Raw genomic sequence first — 19,440 nt, forward strand, 5'->3', positions numbered from 1 at the left:
AATGGGCAATCTTTCCTTCATTCAATTGGTGAAGTAACCTCTCTCTACTCCTCCTGAACTGCTGGCTGCCGCATATCATGTAAGAGGTTGTTGTGTCTCAGTGCTTTAGGGTGCTTTGGGATCCTTTGGGATGAAAAGCTCTACATAAATGCAAGGAAGAAGTATGTGATGTTGAAATAATAAATTACAATATTGCTCTACTGAAGCCCTTAAACAAGTGGCCTAGTCTACTTTGTGTCTTATTTTCTTATTGTATCACTTGAGTCTTTAAAACCATTCTGTACATTAAGATATTTTTTCACAGAAGTACCTTTCTGTATTAGCAGACATAATAATAGTGCAAGTAGGTACTGCTTCAGCATGCGTAGGCTGCAGAAAGCTCCACGGCCCAAACGTTGGGTTTCCTTTCTTTTCAGCGTGGAATAAACCCCTTACCTGTTCCTTTGCAATAATCATAGTGGCTGCGTCTTTTTTCCTTAATATTAACTTGACACCTAGATTTTCTTCCTCCAAGCTTTCTTTTCTTGGATTTTGCCCGTCAGAAAAAACAATAAAAGATAAAGAGGGCGTGGATGGCCCATACATTTCCTCTGCGAAAAATGGAAAACATTGAAAGGAAAAGATGCAGAGAAATCTTGGAAAATGGAAGCCTGCCTTCAAGGGTGGAGTTAGCGACTGCTGGTATTCCACTTCTGGATTCACACCAAATGAGCCAAGCAATGTTTGGCTCATTATTTCAATTCATTATTAATGCAAAATACATAAAATAATGGGAAGATTAGCGAGTAAGGGGGAGAGGGGTAAAGAGAAGCCACGGAACTTGTTTTTTTACACATCAGTTAATTGCTCATTTAAAACCCACCACGAATAATCTAACCTTTTCTAATTAACCATTGTGCCGCAGCTGACCAGTGGGGGGGCAGCTCTTCTCTGTCAGTTAAAATCAGGAGCTAATATGTTTCACTTTTTTTTCCCTCTCCCTGCCTTGATGTGCTGTAAACAAGATTAAAAGGGCCCAGCTGTGTGGAGTTATTGTCGGTGTCAGTAGGAAGTGCTGATAGCTTTTGCAGCTGAACAAAAGCTGGATGAGAGAGCAAAGAGGCGCTCCAGACACTGTGGCACCAGCCTAGATTTCTCCCACAAACCTTACTCGGCTCGCCTATTGTTCTCGCTGTGCCCCCAGCTCTCTCAGCCATGACCTGAGACAACGGACAAGCAGGACAACAGGATGTTAAACTCTGCTAGGAGAGAGGTGTCACTTTGCCATAAAAAAAGCAAGAGAAAATCAGGGCATGTTTCGCTTACAGCACTGCAAGAGTCCTGGTTAAAGAATTAACATAGCCACCATAACAACACTTCATTTTCTAGCAGTATATACTCTATAAAACATTGGCTCAAAATCCCAGCAGCACTGATCATTTTTCTCAGTTACTTTTGCTTTGTCTTTTGAAAACTTGCAGATAAATGCATGCTTTCCTTTAAATGCATGCGTTTTCCTTTTTTTTTGCTAGACAAGTTTACTTAATTGAATTTTTAGGGATTTGCAACAACTGCACTGTGGCTGAGATTTTCAATACTTGAATACAACACAATCTGAGACACATAACTAGTAAGATGACTAAGCTGTTTTAAATTCTGATTTACTTCTTCTGATTCTTTAGCAGTAAACTAACCTATTTCTTTCCAAACTGTAAGCTGTGAAAGACATCCCAGGTTCTGATCTTGAAAAATTTTCAGCATTTTGTGCAGAAATGCGAAAATATGAAAATATATGGTGGTCATAGGGGTAGAGTAACTTCAGTGCCTATGAAAACGATATTTCATTTTCACAAGGTTTACTAAAAACAAACGTACAAATAAACGGTAATGGTAATATTTGTAACGTTATTTTCATTCTTTTTTAAAAAAATTAAAATTAACAAACAATCACAACGTAGATTAATAAAATAATTTCAAATTGATATAGTCTGTTTATTCATATGCTAATATAAAAATATAAATATTACATATAGATTAGATATTCTACGGGCGGTTTACACAATAACTCATTTGAAACTACAGCTTTTCAAACTCTCGATTCCATGTAACGGAATGGTCGCGGATCGAGCTACAATCATCTTTCAGGAATTTGCTATGCGGAAAAAAACTCAGATCTGGTGGCATCCAAAAGCTATCATTGCAATTCAAAGCCCTTGGTCTCTCTCTCTCTCGCTTTCTCTTTTGAGGATCGAGGAAGCCGGCGACAATGGCAGTTTGCAGGTGTGCGGGGCGGTAATCTCTTCGGAGAGCGGTTTTAGGTGATAAATGAATGACGATCTCTGCAGCCAGTTTGTTCTCAGGGTTTGTGCCGCGCAGGTGAATGGGGGAGTGTGAGCCTGTTGTTTGTGGTCTCCATGGAGACCGCCCGCGCGGCGCCAGGCTGACAGGCGTCAGGGATTGTATGAATGGGTGACGTCACGGGGCTGGCGCCTGCCAGTCTGCTCCGGCTTGTTTGGACAATCTGGGGAAGATTCAGAGCAGAGCAATGCAATTTCAATGCACACAACGCTAAACACACAGTGGGAACATGTGAAAGAATCTGTAAACCTATTCATAGGGAACCTTTTTTAATAAGGGGAAAAAAGAGGGGGCTGAGTGTAGAAATATGCGATTTGTAAGTATAAAGAGCTCTTTAATATGTTAAACGATGCTGTATGGGAATGTGCGTGCAACACATAGCATATAAGAGTGCTTTAATAGAATTGTATCATTTCTACAGTATTATATTAAAAGCCTGTATACTGTTTCTGGAGTCTTAATGCTTCTTCATCGGTCTATCCATATGTCCGTCAAGCTTGAATTTTGCATTTGGAAAATAAATATTAGTCACTTTACTATAGTATTTCCCACATTACAGCTCATTATGACAACCATAATAAGTCCAAAACATGACAGATGTATTTAAAAATCATTGACTGATTGACAGCTTTTCCAAACCACAGAAAATATAAACTCAGTCGCTCCAGAGCGTGAATAAACTGGCCCTAGAAAATGCTTTATTTGATGAAATCTTCAGGTAGGCTATTTATACAAATGCAGACAGCTTTACAGCAAAATAAACTACATAATTATACGTGACTTAAGTTGAATGGATTGCGTTTTGTTTTCAGGCCAGGGATTTTTAATATTATACCAACGTATATAAACCCTGCGGGACCGAACTCGTTCTCATATTTACTGTATTATTTCTATGTATTTGCTCTGATAGAGAAATATGCCCTTTTCTGCCAAGTGCGGTTACAGCGTACAATTATAAGCCTATTTATCCTAAAGTAATTGCAACATTCTTCTGATTATGCCCCCCCACCCATGTCTCGAGGCAATCTCTACACCTGCAGAGTCCCAGAGGGACGGACAGCTGGGTTCCCACATATCACCCATAAAAAAACACATTTGTTTCCATTTGTAACACCATCCCCTAACAGATTGTAAATTTTGATAACCAAGCCCAGGCTCGGATTGGCCAGGTCCGAGAAGGAGGACCCACCCTCTCCGGCGACGATCGGCTTCCCATTGGCTTTCCACCTCGAGTACAACAGAGGAGGCGCCCCGCCCACAACAGCCCGAAGTACAATAAATACCAGACGCCGGGCGACACTCGCGTTACAAGCTGTCATTGACCAAAAGAGGCATAACAAGCCAAGACGCAACTCTTTGAACCTCAAGCCTTTCAGTGAACCGTCGAGCAGTTTTCAGCTTTCTCTGTACCTCGCAGATCTTCCAACTGGAAAACATTACCTTGCTTGAACGGCAAAAAAAGACAACCAAGATGAAAGTTGTCGGATCTACCTGCGCACTGAAGAACAAGGCCGGCAGCGAGGATGTGGTGCGGTGCCTGTCCGAGCAGAGCTTGGCCATCTCCAAATGCAAGATCCCGCTGCTGGACGACCAGATGAACGTCTTCCTCTACGACATGAACAGCTGCTACAGCAAACTGAAGGAGCTCGTTCCTACGCTGCCGCCCAACAAGAAGGCCAGCAAGATGGAGATCCTGCAGCACGTCATTGACTATATCTGGGACCTGCAGCTGGAGCTCGACTCCCCGGGTTTAAACCGTCAGCAGGCGGCAAATGGCTCGTCCCTCACCCGGTCCCCTCTGACAACCCTAAACGCGGAGATTGCAAGCATCACCGTAGAGGTAAATGTCACCCTCATCTTGAAATGCATGCAAATATCGAGCGAGTGATTTATTTTTTTTAAATATTAATCGGGTTAATTAGCCTGTCATGTCGTAGCTCGTCTCTTGAGAGCAAAGGGAGATGGTTGTGATCAGGGTTCGGTAACGTGAAATGTTTTTGTGTGTGCTTGAGACCTAACGTCTGCATTTTCTCGTCCTTTTCAGAATGGATGCTCGGACGACCGGATCCTGTGTCGCTGATCCTCCTGCAGCTGTCAAAACCCGTCTTCGGCACAACGGAGCCAGCAGATAAAACGACGAGAACAAACAAGGTGCCTACATGAGTGACGATTCATCACTTCGTTAACCTTGACCAAGTAGGGAATAGTGAAGCTCCCGCAGTAGAAAAGACTGTATAAACGACACGAAGAGGGCTGTCCCGCGATTCGGCACCCGGTGGTAGAGCTGTCCTCCTGCAGCGGGCGTTATGGGACCAGATCGAGCTGAAGGCGCTCAGACCGCGCTGGTGTCGGTTCCACCTTTTGCATCACAACGACTACTCTTGTTTGGTGCTTCCGATTTGAAAATTTTACGAGAGATCTATTATTTTTTTTGCCTGTTTTTTCTCTATTTTCAAATGTACACGTAGGGGATATATTTTGTAAAAAATGACAACTTCTCAGATTGCTGAGCTATTATTGTATTGTATATTACAATGCTATACGATGTGAACGTTTATATTGTTTTTTTACAATGTACCTAAATGGTGTTTTATTAAAACGACAAAGTATTTTGAAAGTCGCCTTACTTGTGTTTTTTTGAGTACGGTGGAGTGTGAGGAAATACAACTTACAGTAATTATAGCAGTTCACTTTATCGTGTCAAGTTAAATGTGGCCCAATTACAGCCAGCAAGAATAGTCTATACAATTAAAGCATCATACATCCATGACATGCAGTTCACGCTGAAGACGTGAAGGTTACATTTAAACTATTTAAAAAATAGGGAAATGCAAGAACCACCTTATCCTACGACAGGCTTTTTTGTCCGAGGCTGTTAAATTTAAGAGAACGAGCTTTTTCATAAACAGTTTACTTGAGAAATAATGACAGTGATTTCATTTGCAGACGAACCATTTAAAAGTACACGAGAGTTACTCAAGCTATCTATAGTAATCAAATTAACCTCCGTCGTACTTTGGCATCGATCCAAAGCTCTTTTGCTATTTATAGCACTACCCACAAATTGTATTTCCTTTTTAAATTTGGGTCAAAGGTATAGTGTTGAACATACAGTGGTGTGAAAAAGTGTTTGCCCCCTTCCTGTTTTTTTTTTTGCATGTTAGTCACACTGAAATGAAATGTTTCAGATCAAACAAATTGAAATATTAGACAAAGTAACACATGTAAACACAAAATGCAGTTTTTAAATGAAGGTTTTTATTAAGGGGAAAAAAAATCCAAACCTACATGGCCCTGTGTCTTCCAGGTCCTGAAGCGGCAAAACCGCCCCAGACCATCACACTACCACCTCATTTTATTGTTGGTTTGATGTTCCTTTTCTGAAATGCTGCGTTACTTTTACGCCAGAAGTAATGGGACACACACCTTCCAAAAAGTTCAACTTGTGTCTTGTCAGTCCACAGAGTATTTTCCCCCAAAGTCTTGGGGATCATCAAGATGTGTTCTGGCAAAACTGAGATGAGCCTTTGTTCTTTTTGCTCAGCAGTGGTTTTTGTCTTGGAACTCTGCCATGCAGGCCATTTTTGCCCAGTCTCTTTCTTATGGTAGAGTCATGAACACTGACCTTAACTGAGGCAAGTGAAGCCTGCAGTTCTTTGGATGTTGTTGTGGGGTTTTTTCTGAGCTCTTGGATGAGTCGTCGCTGTGCTCTTGGGGTAATTTTGGTCGGCCGGCCACTCCTGGGAAGGTTCACCACTGTTCCATGTTTTCGCCATTTGTGGATAATGGCTCTCACAGTGGTTCGCTGGTCCCAAAGCTTTAGAAATGGCTTTATAACCTTTTCCAGACTGATAAATCTCAATTACTCTGTTTCTCATTTGTTCCTGAATTTCTTTGGATCGTGGCATGTCTATCTTTTGAGGATCTTTCGGTCTACTTCACTACTTCAGATAGGTCCTATTTAAGTGTTTTCTTGATTGAGAACAGGTGTGGCAGTAATCAGGCCTGGGTGTGGCTAGAGAAATTGAACTCAGCTTTCCAAAGATGTGATAAACCACAGTTGATTTATATTTTAACAGGGGGGGCAATCACTTTTTCACACTGGGCCATGTAGGTTTGGATCCCCCCCCCTTAATAATAAAAACCTTTTATCTTTGTCTAATATTTCAATTTGTTTGATGATCTGAAACATTTCAGTGTGACAAACATGCAAAAAAAAAAGAAATCAGGAAGGGGGCAAACACTTTTTCACACCACTGTAACATGTTCCAAAGGAATCGACCAACGTGATGCATAAGAGCAGAACAGGAAACCATCTTATAACAGAAACAATATGAATTAAAGATAATTCAGTTGTGATCATTCTCTGTCAGAATGTTAGCTCCCTTGAGCAGCCGTTTTAATCGCTAATAAAAGGGAGCGTTATAATTTCTACTAAAAAAATAGCCCGAGCAAGTAACATTTACATCTAGACTGCCCTGAAAAAAACGCCCGAGTCAAATTGAATTACACTTTTCACAGGTTAGTTTAAAGGTATGAAAAAGGGACGTAAATGAAATTTTTGTTGAAAATCTACTACTCCTCTACGTTATGTGCGCAGTCCCAAAAGGAAGTAATTTAAGACTTAATCCATTGAATACGTATTAAGAATCACGCAGATGATACGTTTTCCAAGAAAAATCTCTACTTCTGTATTGAGTCTCCCTCCCGCGCGACACACACAGTCTCTTGGCCGCAGTCCCGGCCCATCTGCAGCCTGGCTCGCGGATTACTGTTTGTTAATGTTTCAATCAGCTGTGTGCTCAGGAATGTGGAGCTATTTAACCTGAACTTCCCCAGGTGTGGCGAGGCGCCGCTCAGTCTGGGCCCGCCTGCCCTTCCCTGCCCTTGGCACAATGCTATCACACAAACACAATCACACACTGGCTTTGCACTTAAACATTACTGCAGCAGCTGTGTGCATCGCACAGCAGGAGAATTGGAACAGCATTGCACAAGGGAGATAAAGTAAATCTTTCAATGAATTGCCGTTATTTTAACTAACAGATTAACCATTACTCGACCAAAACAAGGCGTTTAATTCTCCACTGTTCTCAGAGGAAAACATAGGTTCTCCGCTCTCATAATGTTTGTGCTATTATTAATGGGAAGCCGGCTGTGTTTTAAAATCTAGTGTCTTGTTCTGACTCGTAGAAAAACACATAACATCAGTTTAAGAAATGTTTATTTGTGAACTTCCTAACACAGTCAAAAACTCGTTAATCCGTTTTGTTGATGGCAAAATAATGCATTTAAAATCAGACTTGTAATTCGTTACTAAAATATAGCACGGCAGAAATATTTAAAGACTGAAGGATATGCGTTTTGCCAGCTATGCAATTCAGTAAAGAACTTTGAAAGGGTGCTAAACAGGTGGTAAATGTTCATGTTCATAAATGCAAGGCATCTATGAGAAATTAAAAACAAATCCATAAGAAATTAAAAAAAACCCTGGGCGGCACAGATCCTCATCTACCAGAACTGTTTTCATTTTTAATCTTAATCTCAATTAAAACTCACAGATTCAGGACACTACGAGGACCTTTCATCTTGCTATACTTTGCCTCTGGCTTTATTTGGCTGAGGGTTTTACCCAAGGTAAGGTACAAGGTCTTGGTGATCGTCTAACTGATCTGTAGTGCGCCAGTGTTTAACAGCACTTTTTTCCAGCCACAAAAGCAGCCCTTTAAAAGACCAAAAAAAACATTTCGTAAATTGAGCTATCATTGTTTTAAAAGAAATATAAGAAATTGACTTTAGTTTGTTAAATACACCCATTTCCAGTAGCATTATTCAGCCACGAACAGTAAACTTGACTATAGAAAATACTTTCTCTCGCGCCCTCTTGTGGGAAGGTCGGTCAGTTGCATGTTTGCTGTCCTTTTCGTACGTATAAGCACTTCGGCAAATACTTCACTTTAATCAACGTAAGATGCATGTATTTCAAAAGCACGGCGCTTGTTAGCATCATTGCGTAGTATAATGTCACTTTATTTTGAATACTGAAATAATGAAGAATGATAATGAAGTTTCAATCAGCATACATCTATCTATAGCCAGCAGCTACATCATAACTGGCAACCCAATGTAGCCCAACAGATGTGAGCCTGGCTAATACCAGGATGAGAGACCTCCTGGGAAGGCTAAGGTTAGATATGTTAGTAGGACCAGTAGGGGGTGCTCATCCTGTGGTCTGTGTAGGTCTTAATGCTCCAGTATAGTGATGGGGACACTGAATCATCCAGGTGGATGCTGCACATTGGTGGTGGTGGAGGGGAGTCCCAGTTGCCTGTAAAGCACTTTGAGTAGTGTCCAGGAAAGCACTATATACAGTAAGTGTATTATTCTTTTTATTTTATATATGTTACAGATGTGACATGTTCCAAGTTTAGGTGTAGTAGCAAATATAGTATAGTTTGAAGACAACACTATGCATTTCCATTTATAAATTAATTGCTTAAAACAAATTAGGAAGTACCCAACATTTTGAGATTTAAGCTTTTAAAAAACATTAAGGTACAATTTACAGCATATTTGAAGATGTGTCATAAAAAGTTGGTACCATCAAAAATTCATTATGGCTAGATGCCCTTTTGTAGCTACACCGAGCTCAAAACCTTTCCCATTATTAAACTCATAAGACATGCACCTGTTTTTTTTAATTGAACAAACGTTTTAGTAGTTTAACAAAACAAAAAGAACTAGAAGAGGCCGGAAGAGGTCAATAAATGTCGCAAATATATTTAACATAAAACACAAAGGTGTTTTCTCAATTTATTAAACTGTCTTCAAAAAGAGAACATTCAATAAATAAGTCAGTTAAAAGAGTGATACAAATAGACCAAGAAAAAGTAAAACAAAGAATGAGCCTTTAATATTCCTGAATTTATGGTTCGTTATGCTAACAGTCACATGGGCTGTATCCTTGTAGGTTTGGTCAAACGTTCAGTTAAAGATGACATTAACAGATTTTTCCAACGACTAATCCATATGCATCCACCCATTTTCACATCACTTGGTCCAGTTTAAGGCTGTGAGGAAGCCAGAGCCTATCCTGGCAAGCAACAGGCGCAAGGCAGGGAACTCAGTCACAGGGCACACACAGACACACACACAGTCGCACCAGTGCCAGTTCTCCCAGAAGCTAGTTAACCCACCAGTATGTCTTTGAACTGTGGAAAGAAAACTGGAGCACCCAGGGGAAACCTACAGTAACAGAGGGAGATACACATAGGGCCCCAGCGCTGCAAGGCAGCAATGCTTACCATTATGCCATCGTGCCACTCTAAAGCATGTACAGCAAAATACTATTATACAATATGATTCTAACTGTCCTTTTGATACTGAATTTCAGCTTTGGAATGGACAAGCCTGAATAGTCTTGCTTCTACCACAAATCACTTATAGTAGTGAAGTAAATTCAATGTAATTTTTTTGTTAAAGAGAAAGAGAAGACAGTGATCAGAACAGATTAGAAATGTCTGGTATATCTAAATCTGAATTATTTATACATACTGAGGCCAAACTAGGATTTATTTGTGTAGTGACAGGCCTTCATATTTTCTGTTGTCAATTTTTTTGCCAACATCAAACATTCAACGCCACATGCCTTTAGATAAACAGTGGTGTGTTGCAATGCCAGGCTCTCACTTTACTACAGTTTCATAATTACAAATTATTTTAGAAAAAAAAAGCATCTTCCAAAACTTTCCATAGAAAGAAAAGTAAAACTCTTGCAGTCAAACTGGAGCCACAATAGGACATAATGTTAAATAACATTTATTGAACCCTTTGCTTAATTGTGTTGGTTTTGATAATCTGAATGGAAAACAAAATAAACAATGACATTTTTACCAAACCAGTGAAATCCAGACAATCACAAAAGTTCACTTGCCACTCACTTCAGATCTATTTATGATTTCTGCAATATCTCCCCTTTAGTTAACAAATCATCATAATGTGCAGACAGAATATTTACTAGGTGGCAGTGAGTTGCTGGACCCATAACAGTAGAGCATTTGATCATACCTCTACATTTTTGCATTTGTAACTTAAGGCTGGACATGCACTGCTTTGTACAAAGGACAGGTTCATGTCAAACAAAATAAAAAACACCTTACATGGAGCATCAGGTCCTTTCTGGTCTTTTCCAGTGACATCCACAAGAGGGATCAGCAATCCACATTATAACCTACCCATTCCTGACATCACCGTGACAATGTTTAAAATCCAGCACATTAACAAGATAATGGTTTCCTTGAATCGCATGGAAATAAAGGCCAGCCAATACTATACTCTACACCAGATCTTCTTCTGCAGCTCAGCCTTAGAAACCTGTCTACATGCTCAACAGAGTACAGTTCTAGCCAACTAACTGCTGCTGCCCTACACATTTCGATGAACACACGACATCACTTTTTGTCCCAGGCTTCACCGAACTGTTTAGAGTACATGTGCTCACAATCCGTTTGCGCCTCGTCACCACGGCACCTGGGTGCCCCCTCCCTCCCCACCCCCGGCTACGTCCGGCGCCGCTTGGCCCCGCTGGGGCTGGAGGGGTTACTGTTGGCGTTCAGCACTTTCTCAGTCACTCGGTTCCTCTTCCTCTTCTCTGCAGCCTCCTTCGATGTGCTCTCACCTGAACCCTTCTCTTTGTCTTTCTCCTTGTCTTTGCTGTTGGCCCTTTCTGCCATCTTCACAGAGGAGTTGCTGCCTGCAAGGGAAGAAATCGGGCAATTCAGGAAAACAGTTCCCATTTCCAGATTTTTTTCCCCCAATCACAGTGCTCTTTGCCCTTGAGGCTTCAAAGACAACTGCAGAACTCGGAATCGATTGCTTATACAGTACACTGGACATTTTGTAAAGCAACAATTGCAATCAGATGTTCTGCGTCAATATCTGAAACAAAAAAAGAACTTTAAAACAAAGAATAAGATCAGGACAACAAAAGGTGTGCCTTTTGATGGACATTTTAGGAAAGGTGTACTCAAATACCAGATCTTCCCATCCACTGCAGTAAGACTCTTTGGTGAAACAAGTACATTCATTACATATTTATAAGTTAAACAAATTAAACAGCTGCTGATGCAAAACCCCTGCAGCTGGATGTCCTGGAAGGTCCAGTATGCATGTACCAGAACCATGGTAGGGCATAGAAATCCACAGAATCTAAAGGGATGAGGATCATTTATTTAACCTGTTAACCCTACAGGAGATCAAAAAGAAAAAAAACAAAACAAATTCTGCTAATGGCACTGTTTGCTGTCCCAACCAACCAAATGTTTTTGAAAGGAAATTGTTTATTTGCTAGAACATGCAGAACTATTCTGTTTGGTAAAAATGCCCGTGATGTGAAGTGTATAATTTCCCTTGGTTGCTTTCCTCCTTTTTCACTGCACAAAGGAAGGACAAGCAGGACTAGGAGCACACAGAAAAAAGTATATGCTTCGGCTGTCATATTCCCCAGATTCTTTACATTACTTTTTATCATCCTGAACTCTTAAAATACACTGAAACCTGAGTTCCCGACACAGAGTTTTTCTGGAGAACCACGCACAAATGAAATCAATCAACAGATGACATTGCACATCCGTCCCCAAGACATGCTTTTAATGTCCTCTCAATATATAAATAAGGATTTGCCTGTTTCAAAGGGAGAAATCCATGATGTTTGTACACCTTGTGGTAACTGAAACAATTCAACGGCCATGTGATATGAGTTGGTCTCTAGTGAGGTCATATTGGATTGTTGGAACAGAGTGAAAGCATTCTTCTGTCCATACCTCTCACAATCCTGGCCAGCCAAAGTGGGTCTCAGACCTTAAAAATGAGAGATAAATGACCAGAATGAGGGACACCAGTTTCTGTCAGCAGAAGGTGCCAAAGTGCTGCAATAGCACAGCCAACATCTAACTAGAAAATGAAAACAAGCCAACCAAATAAACATATTAAGCGAGAACCTTCTTCCATGGTTGCAGGTGGGTCTCGTTCTTCTTTGATTTCATCCTTGACTTCTTCTTCGACCACCAGTTTTCCTGCATGCCAGCAAAGAACTAAACTTAGAACATATTCTAGTAATGAACAGAAATGATATGTTTTCACTCATGGCATAATATTTTTCAGATTGTATGACACTGCAGAAAGTGCTAGAGACAAACGTCTCATCAACTACAAAAAACTGAAAATGTCTACTAACATTTAAATATGACTAAAGAAGCAATCAATATTTACAAATCAGGAATGTCAAGGATTGTTGTGAACAATCAGTCAGGAATGTTTTTGTAGTGAGGCGTGAGTCGGTCTTACCTTCTTTGACTTCTTGAATAATTTCCTCTGGCAGAACAAAACTTTTTTCCGAGTTTGGGAAAGGCAAGATTTCGGATTCATGCTGCAGACAACAGAAACAAAAAATTACAACATTTATATTATATTTAATAATTAATATATTTGAATATTTTAAGTTTCAATATTTAATATATACAATAATACATATTTCTACAGTCTTAATAGGACAAGAGGAAAACTTTTAGTTTTAGTAAACTGAGAATCTATCTTTCACACTGCTGCAGACATGGACACAATTGCTGCATACATTATTTCCAGCTAGTAGCACCTAAAACACCTTTTTATGTTTATATTAGCTCTTAGTCATTGTAGTAAAAATGATCTAATCTTAGCAACACATTAAACATAATATCTGCTTATCTACTTAAGGGTTTCGGGAGGAGCTGGAGCCTAACCCCACATACAATGAGCTCAAGGCGAAATACACCCTGGATGAGATAGCAGTCCATCACAGGGCATACAAAGCAGACACAGAAGCAAACACCCACAAACTGACTACACAGGCAATTTCAGTAGTGCCACAAATAAACAGGATGCAACTACCAATAACCACTGCATACTAACCAGAGCTTGCATGTCGTACATTGTCCCCAGATGATCCCAAATCACTTTCGAGGAAACCTGCCGTCCAATATTCTGGCTAAATTTATCCCGAATGCAGATCATGTGGAAATGACGATTAACTCCTAAGACAAAATACATTTATACACACACAACAAAATGGTAAGGTTTAAATAAGAATTAAAACCCTTAAACACAATCCCACATTGGACTAGACTGGTCCTTTTTTAACATTAATAGGTTTTACTATACAGGCCTGGTCAGTAACCTTGTAGTCCACACCATCTCTTGGTTTGCCCTAAGAGAGAGGACGCAACCCAATGCTACAGACTAGATATTCTTGTTGGCCCCTGTAGGTCTGCTGCACCCACCTTTTCATGATTCAGAATTTGATCAGTCAGCCCTGGGAGGAGGCAGGTGATGAGTGAATGAAAATCTGCTCAAGCGCCCTACCTCCACAAGTGGCAGCTGTTTTGAGCGGAAAAGCTGCTTATGGACAACTCTCTTTTTAGAATAACATAACAGATGGATAATCATCTGGTAACATGGAAAAAAAAAGATCAAATATATCCTAAATTCTAGAAGCTTCCGGTTGTCTTTAATGAAGCATCTTCCATTCTTTTTCTGATGATGACATAATTTTATATTGCGGTATTACTTTCTTTTACACTATTATTTCACCTCGTGGGGTAACTGTACAAAGCACGATATACAGTACATCTGTTCAATGCCAACAAACCAAAAAGTTAAATGGGAAAAAAACTAAGCTGCTCGACACAGTTCATTCAAACATTGGCAAATGAATAAATCCTAAAGGTCCTGGCGTACCGAACTATAAATATAAACAGTTCCATTATACAGGCAGCGTTATCCATGATGTTCTTACATCTGCTGATAACTAAAACAATTCAACGGCCATGTGATATGAGTTGGTCTCTAGTGAGGTGATATTGGATATATAACAGAGCTATACAGAAGCTTTAGTCTTCGTCTCCTGGCTTGTACACCAGGGGGAGACGGCTCTGTTGTTTACTACGAATTGTCTCGTCGTATAAAAAAACAATTACGAGATTAATATTGATCACATTTAAAAATTATGTACAGTATAAACGATTAACAGTAACATCAATGTAGATGTATTGTGCGATACCATTAGTCGATTTTAAGATATTTGCAAGGTCTCTCAAGTTGTAAAAACGGTCCCAAGGAGGACAAACAGAACGCCCATCTACCCTAACAAAATACGATATCTGAATGTGTGTTTTTACTATGGCATAGGTTTTCTCCATCTTGTACTGTATTTGAGCAGCAGTTGCCAAATTCACTATTTGAGGTAGGATTTTCAGTTTCCAATATCTTCCTTTTCTTCCTCAATAGTACCCTAGTTAGCGTGGCTGGCGGCAACGGCTCCTCAGTCGGTGACCTAACTACTCAACACCGAGGATTCATAGGCCTTAAAAGTGGCGGCATCATTTGTCGTAGTTCATAATCATTTGCAGTCTTACCTACGGGTTTGTGGCCCAGCATAGCATGAAAAAGGCAGACCTCCACTTCTTGGCTCCATATTACCGACTCCTCCACCGGACTAGACCCCGAATCTGCCTGTTTTTCATCAGCTGGGACGGCCTCTGCTTCTCCCATTTTTTCTGAATCTTCTAGCAGGAAAAGGTCGTGCTCAGCAAAAAAGAGTAAAATAGCGCCCTCTAACAACATGAAGAAGGAGCTGCAATCTCGGTTTGGCCTATTTTATGCTAAGACCTTTTTTTAAAAAAAATCCGTTTTTATCGCTATATGTTTATATTATTGTTATAGTTAATTATGATTATTTTTATAACAAATTACTTTCAAAATTCTATAATAACAATTATTATGCTAAATTATTCATAAATATTATATTTATCATAAATTGTCATATTATTATGATTATGATTATGATGATTATTATTATTATCAAAATAACACTAGAAAGAAAGAAAAAAACATAATCAAGGAGATTTTCAATAGTAGATTCTGGGTCAGCATATTCTGTCAGGGTATATCGCAACATAAGGGCTTCATGTCGCGATATGGGAGCGGGGCCTTTTTGCCGGGTATGTCATATCGCGATACAGTGGCTTCATGTCGCGATATGGGGGCGGGGCCTTTTGGCCGAGGTATGTCATATCGCGATATAGGGGCTTCATGTCGCGACATGGGGATGGGGCCTTTTTGCCGGGGTATGTCATATCGCGATATAAGGGCTTCATGTCGCGATATGGGGGCGGGGCCTTTTTGCCAGTGTATCTCATATCGCGATATTAGGGCTTCATGTCGCGATATGGGAGCGGGGCCTTTTTGCCAGGGTATGTCATATCGCGATATAAGGGCTTCATGTCGCAACATAGGGCGGGGCATTTTTGCTGGGGTTTGTCGTATCGCGATATATGGACTTAATGTTGCGACAGTGGTGCCATGACAGTGATGCGGCAGTCGCAATGGGTATCGCGATGTGATCCTGATTTGCGCTCCTATCGTGACATGCTATTGGAGTCGTGAACGCGCAGTGGATGCCTTGACATTCGTTGTCTGCTATTCAGTTTTGACCTCAGTGCGACTCTGTTAGATTGATCAGTAATTGGAAACCAATAGATGTGTTACTGTATATCCAGCGTGCTCATACACCACACACGGTACACACAGAACTTCCGCTGTGGCTCTTTACCCAATCAGATTGTCGATTCTCACTCTTCACCCAATCGCTGCCCGGACTGTTCGGGAGTTTTAGCCAATCACGGGTCTGAGAGCTGTTCAGGCTAGTAGCGCCTGCTGGATCTGCTTGTTTACTGTCAATGAGAATCTGTTTTTTAAATGCTTTACTTATTTGTAAAATAACTACATCGGCTTATTTTTAAAAACGTCTTTATTGATTCACAATGTCCCGTACTCGTCGAAATAAATATTTTTTTTATTTGCAATATAACTGTCTCCGCTGCTTTCTGTAATGAATACATGGTATCTGAACAATTTTCATCGTAAGGTAGGGGAAACACCTTCTGCTTTGTACTTCAAAAATGAATAGAAATGTAAAGTCTATGATCATTATATTATTATGCTCGTGCTTTCAATTTGGTTTTTTTATTGTTAAATTATATCGATCTTGAAACTAATACCTAAAAATGTGAATATGGACTCTCGTGTTGTACCAGCGGTAATTTGGAAACTGGTGTCTCTTCACCAATGAAAGGAGTACACAAGAAATACATTTTCGAGAACGTGGTAAAAAAAATAAAAGAAAACACCTAACCCAATGAACTAACATAGTAACTCCTTCCTAAATGTATGACTGTTTATTCGGGTAAAGGCTGCAAAGTCTGGGGTCAACTGATCAAAACTGAAATATCTGGTGGTCGTGACTTTGCTGTTTTGTACATCACAGCCAGGAAAAGAAGGCGCTATATTCAAATACATTGAAACATCCACCCCACCCGACTAGACAGATTCGGAAAACAAATTGCCCTCACAAATTGCCTTAATCACAATCAGGCAAGTACCGAGTTTGTTGGTACCTGTAAACTTCCTTGTAGGTAGTCACTCGAATACCCGAAAAACAAGGCGCTATATGTCGGAAACGAAAGCAGCAGAAACGCTACTTACAGCGACACAAACCGCAGCATTAACGATTGCGGTGAGTTTCGTCGTTTGTGCTGTTCGACGGGCGGGTGGGCAACTTCATGTAGCAGGACAAGCAAACATGTCTGGGTCATTACATTGCAGACTGCAGAAGACTCGACTTCACCTGAGGATCTAACACAGGCACCCACACCTGTGTCTTCAGAGGGCAGGTGTGTCCTCACGCTGTATTCTACACCGAGGACTGGCCGGAAACACAAACATACACACCGCTTCGTGTTTGCGCATAAGACCCCTGTAAATACAAACACATGGATAATGACAGTTCATTCAATAATTCTGATATATGTTCACTTCTGTTACGTGAAAATAAATATATATGTTTCCAATATTGCCGCGGTCCGCAGGTGTCAGACGGTGGACTTTCCCGTGTTTCTTCTCGGATGTTGTTTCTTAGATGGGCCAACTTCACGGAGCTAGACTTATAAGTATAAAAAAATGCTCTAAAAAAAACACTTCTGACTCAGTACCTTAAAGGCTTTTGGGAGGGAGCTATATGTAACAACTCCTCTTCTGATTATGCAGCATGGCCATAGTTTATCAGAAGAGGGGAGAGGTTTCATTCTTTGTCAATGAGACAGTTAAGGATACTACTGTACAGTATGTCCTTGCTGGTCAAAAACAGATTGCAGCAGTGAGGTGAAATTTTAATGGAGTTCTAACAAAAGTGTGGGAGGTTTGAAGGCAGCAAGACAAATAAAGCTCAACTGCTGCTTCCCACAACTTATCCTGATGTAATTTCTCAGATTCCCATATGCACCACACTCTTCCTCGCTTGTTTTGCATTCCTCCACCCAACTCCCACAGTTGCAGCTACCCCTTGGTTGCCTTTTTCTCCAACCATGGAGCTCGCAGCCTCCCTGTCCTATGGCCCTAAGCCATGCGGGCTAAGCCATCCTTTCACAAACTCAAGAAACGATTCTGCTGTAAACACAATTTTCACTTGCCTTAATTCCTTGTTAAATAGAAGACTACAGATTGGAAGTAGGGGAACCTGAGCCAGAATGCATTATGTCAAAGTGTGGTACACAATTGTGAGCCTTTACTCTTAAGAATTCACTGGACAAAATAAGGAAAGAAACTCCCTGAGATCCAGGCAATGTGTGAATGCTTTAATATGAGACAGACATCCATCACCTTCCCAGGCAATCTCATGTCTCTCATTTCAACTTTTTGATTGAGTACAGGTGGACACCAGTGAGGAGTTCATGTTCAATCTCACACACCATAAACTGAAGATAATCCCCCTACAGAACCCTGAAAAGATTGTGTTTCTAGTCTGTGAAAGATTTGTTCAACACATGACACATCCTGGTCACACAGCTGTTGGTGATTGTAAATTTCCACCATTTTATGAAACGGGGTTCCTAATATTTTGGCCGTTGAGTGTATTTCATCACACTAACTGATTAAGGCATTTTATGACACAATCACTGGTTCAGTTCCTTCCAGGAAATCTATTCAGCGTTCACAGAAAGGTATCTGGATAATAAGTATGTCACTGAAATGTTGACTCACCCCCGAGACTGAAGAAGTCATTTTTAAATGTAGAAAAGGTTGCTTTAGATTGGCAATAGGACATATTTGTCAGTGATTTAAAATCTGTTTAACACTTACAGGTTCTGTGGTAAAATCTATTAAATGCTTAGATTAACATCTGATGCAGTTTCACAGCTGGGGAAGTGTTAATTTGTCTCACTGTTTTTAATGTGTTTGTCAGATGTGCAGAAAGGTTAGTCTATATTTAGTCTAGCTTGCTTTCCAAGAGAAGAAATCCTTCCAAACTGGAGAGTTACCAAGTAACATAGAGCATGGAAGGTTTATTTTTCAGAATGAAAAGTCTGAAATGTCCCTGAACTTTCTCATTCCCAGAGGAAAGTGCATTGACTTCAGTTTTCTTTTCTTGACTGTTAAAACTTCCTGCCAGCTTCTTGGATATGTTTAGATTTCCCATGAGAAATATCTACTTGACAGTGATACAGATAATTGATTTTATATTGGATAATATGCCATAATATTGGATAACATGACTTTCTTTCAGTGCAATACAGGGGACAACAAAATATTCAAAAGAAAGACAACTTCCATGTGGAGCTCATTAAGCTTACCCCAGTGTCCATAGATCAAACATTCAGGTTCTGACTTTAACCAGTCGTAAACATCAATAGAGACTTAAACAAGTAGGAGTGAAATTGACTAAGATTTTATTTATTTGGAAGACATAGCACTGTAAAAGCCAGCAGCCATATCACCCTGATGCTCTCAACTGGCTACTTGCTGAAGCAAAGCAGAGTTGAGCCTGGTCAGTACCTGGATGGGAGACCTCCTGGGAAGCTATGGTTGATGCTGGAAGAGGTGTTTGTGGGGCCAGCAGGGGGCACCCACGCTGTGGTTTATGTGAGTCCTAATGCCCCAGTATAGTGGCGGGGACACTATACTGTAGTGGGTGCCATTTTTCGGATGAGATGTTAAACTGAGGTCCTGTCTCTC

General features: G+C 40.4%; 2 protein-coding genes across 3 annotated transcripts; one reads left to right on the forward strand and one right to left on the reverse strand.

The window, feature by feature from the left end:
- The first annotated feature begins 3,637 nt into the window (after window positions 1–3,637).
- Window positions 3,638–4,957, forward strand: id1 (inhibitor of DNA binding 1, HLH protein). Its single transcript, XM_006639514.3, has 2 exons — window positions 3,638–4,177; window positions 4,382–4,957. The coding sequence occupies exons 1-2, from the start codon at window positions 3,809–3,811 to the stop codon at window positions 4,415–4,417; spliced, it is 405 nt and encodes a 134-aa protein (XP_006639577.1). The 5' UTR covers window positions 3,638–3,808; the 3' UTR covers window positions 4,418–4,957.
- Window positions 4,958–9,136: 4,179 nt separating this feature from the next.
- mrgbp (MRG/MORF4L binding protein) lies at window positions 9,137–14,969 on the reverse strand. 2 transcript variants are annotated; one of them, XM_015364882.2, is made up of 6 exons: window positions 14,787–14,969; window positions 13,285–13,406; window positions 12,682–12,763; window positions 12,336–12,410; window positions 12,159–12,195; window positions 10,925–11,089 (listed from the first exon to the last, which is right to left on the reverse strand). In XM_015364882.2, the coding sequence occupies exons 1-6, from the start codon at window positions 14,920–14,922 to the stop codon at window positions 11,011–11,013; spliced, it is 531 nt and encodes a 176-aa protein (XP_015220368.1). In that variant the 5' UTR covers window positions 14,923–14,969; the 3' UTR covers window positions 10,925–11,010. The 2 variants fall into 2 exon arrangements, with proteins under 2 accessions (XP_006639576.1, XP_015220368.1); XM_006639513.3 differs by lacking the exon at window positions 12,159–12,195 and having other exon boundaries at window positions 9,137–11,089; window positions 14,787–14,968.
- Between the last annotated feature and the right edge of the window lie 4,471 nt (window positions 14,970–19,440).

Source organism: Lepisosteus oculatus, chromosome 16, assembly GCF_040954835.1.
Source record: "Lepisosteus oculatus isolate fLepOcu1 chromosome 16, fLepOcu1.hap2, whole genome shotgun sequence".
NCBI classification, from domain to species: domain Eukaryota; kingdom Metazoa; phylum Chordata; class Actinopteri; order Semionotiformes; family Lepisosteidae; genus Lepisosteus; species Lepisosteus oculatus.

Bases quoted from the DNA above. Each gene is read 5' to 3' on its own strand.
- id1 (XM_006639514.3), top strand. From the start codon at position 3,809: ATGAAAGTTGTCGGATCTACCTGCGCACTGAAGAACAAGGCCGGCAGC. The intron at 4,178-4,381 runs GTAAATGTCACC...CGTCCTTTTCAG, and splicing joins TTGCAAGCATCACCGTAGAG to AATGGATGCTCGGACGACCG.
- mrgbp (XM_006639513.3), bottom strand. From the start codon at position 14,922: ATGGGAGAAGCAGAGGCCGTCCCAGCTGATGAAAAACAGGCAGATTCG. The intron at 12,411-12,681 runs GTAAGACCGACT...GCTGGCATGCAG, and splicing joins TATTCAAGAAGTCAAAGAAG to GAAAACTGGTGGTCGAAGAA. The intron at 11,090-12,335 runs GTTCTCGCTTAA...CTTCCCTTGCAG, and splicing joins ACCTGCAACCATGGAAGAAG to GCAGCAACTCCTCTGTGAAG.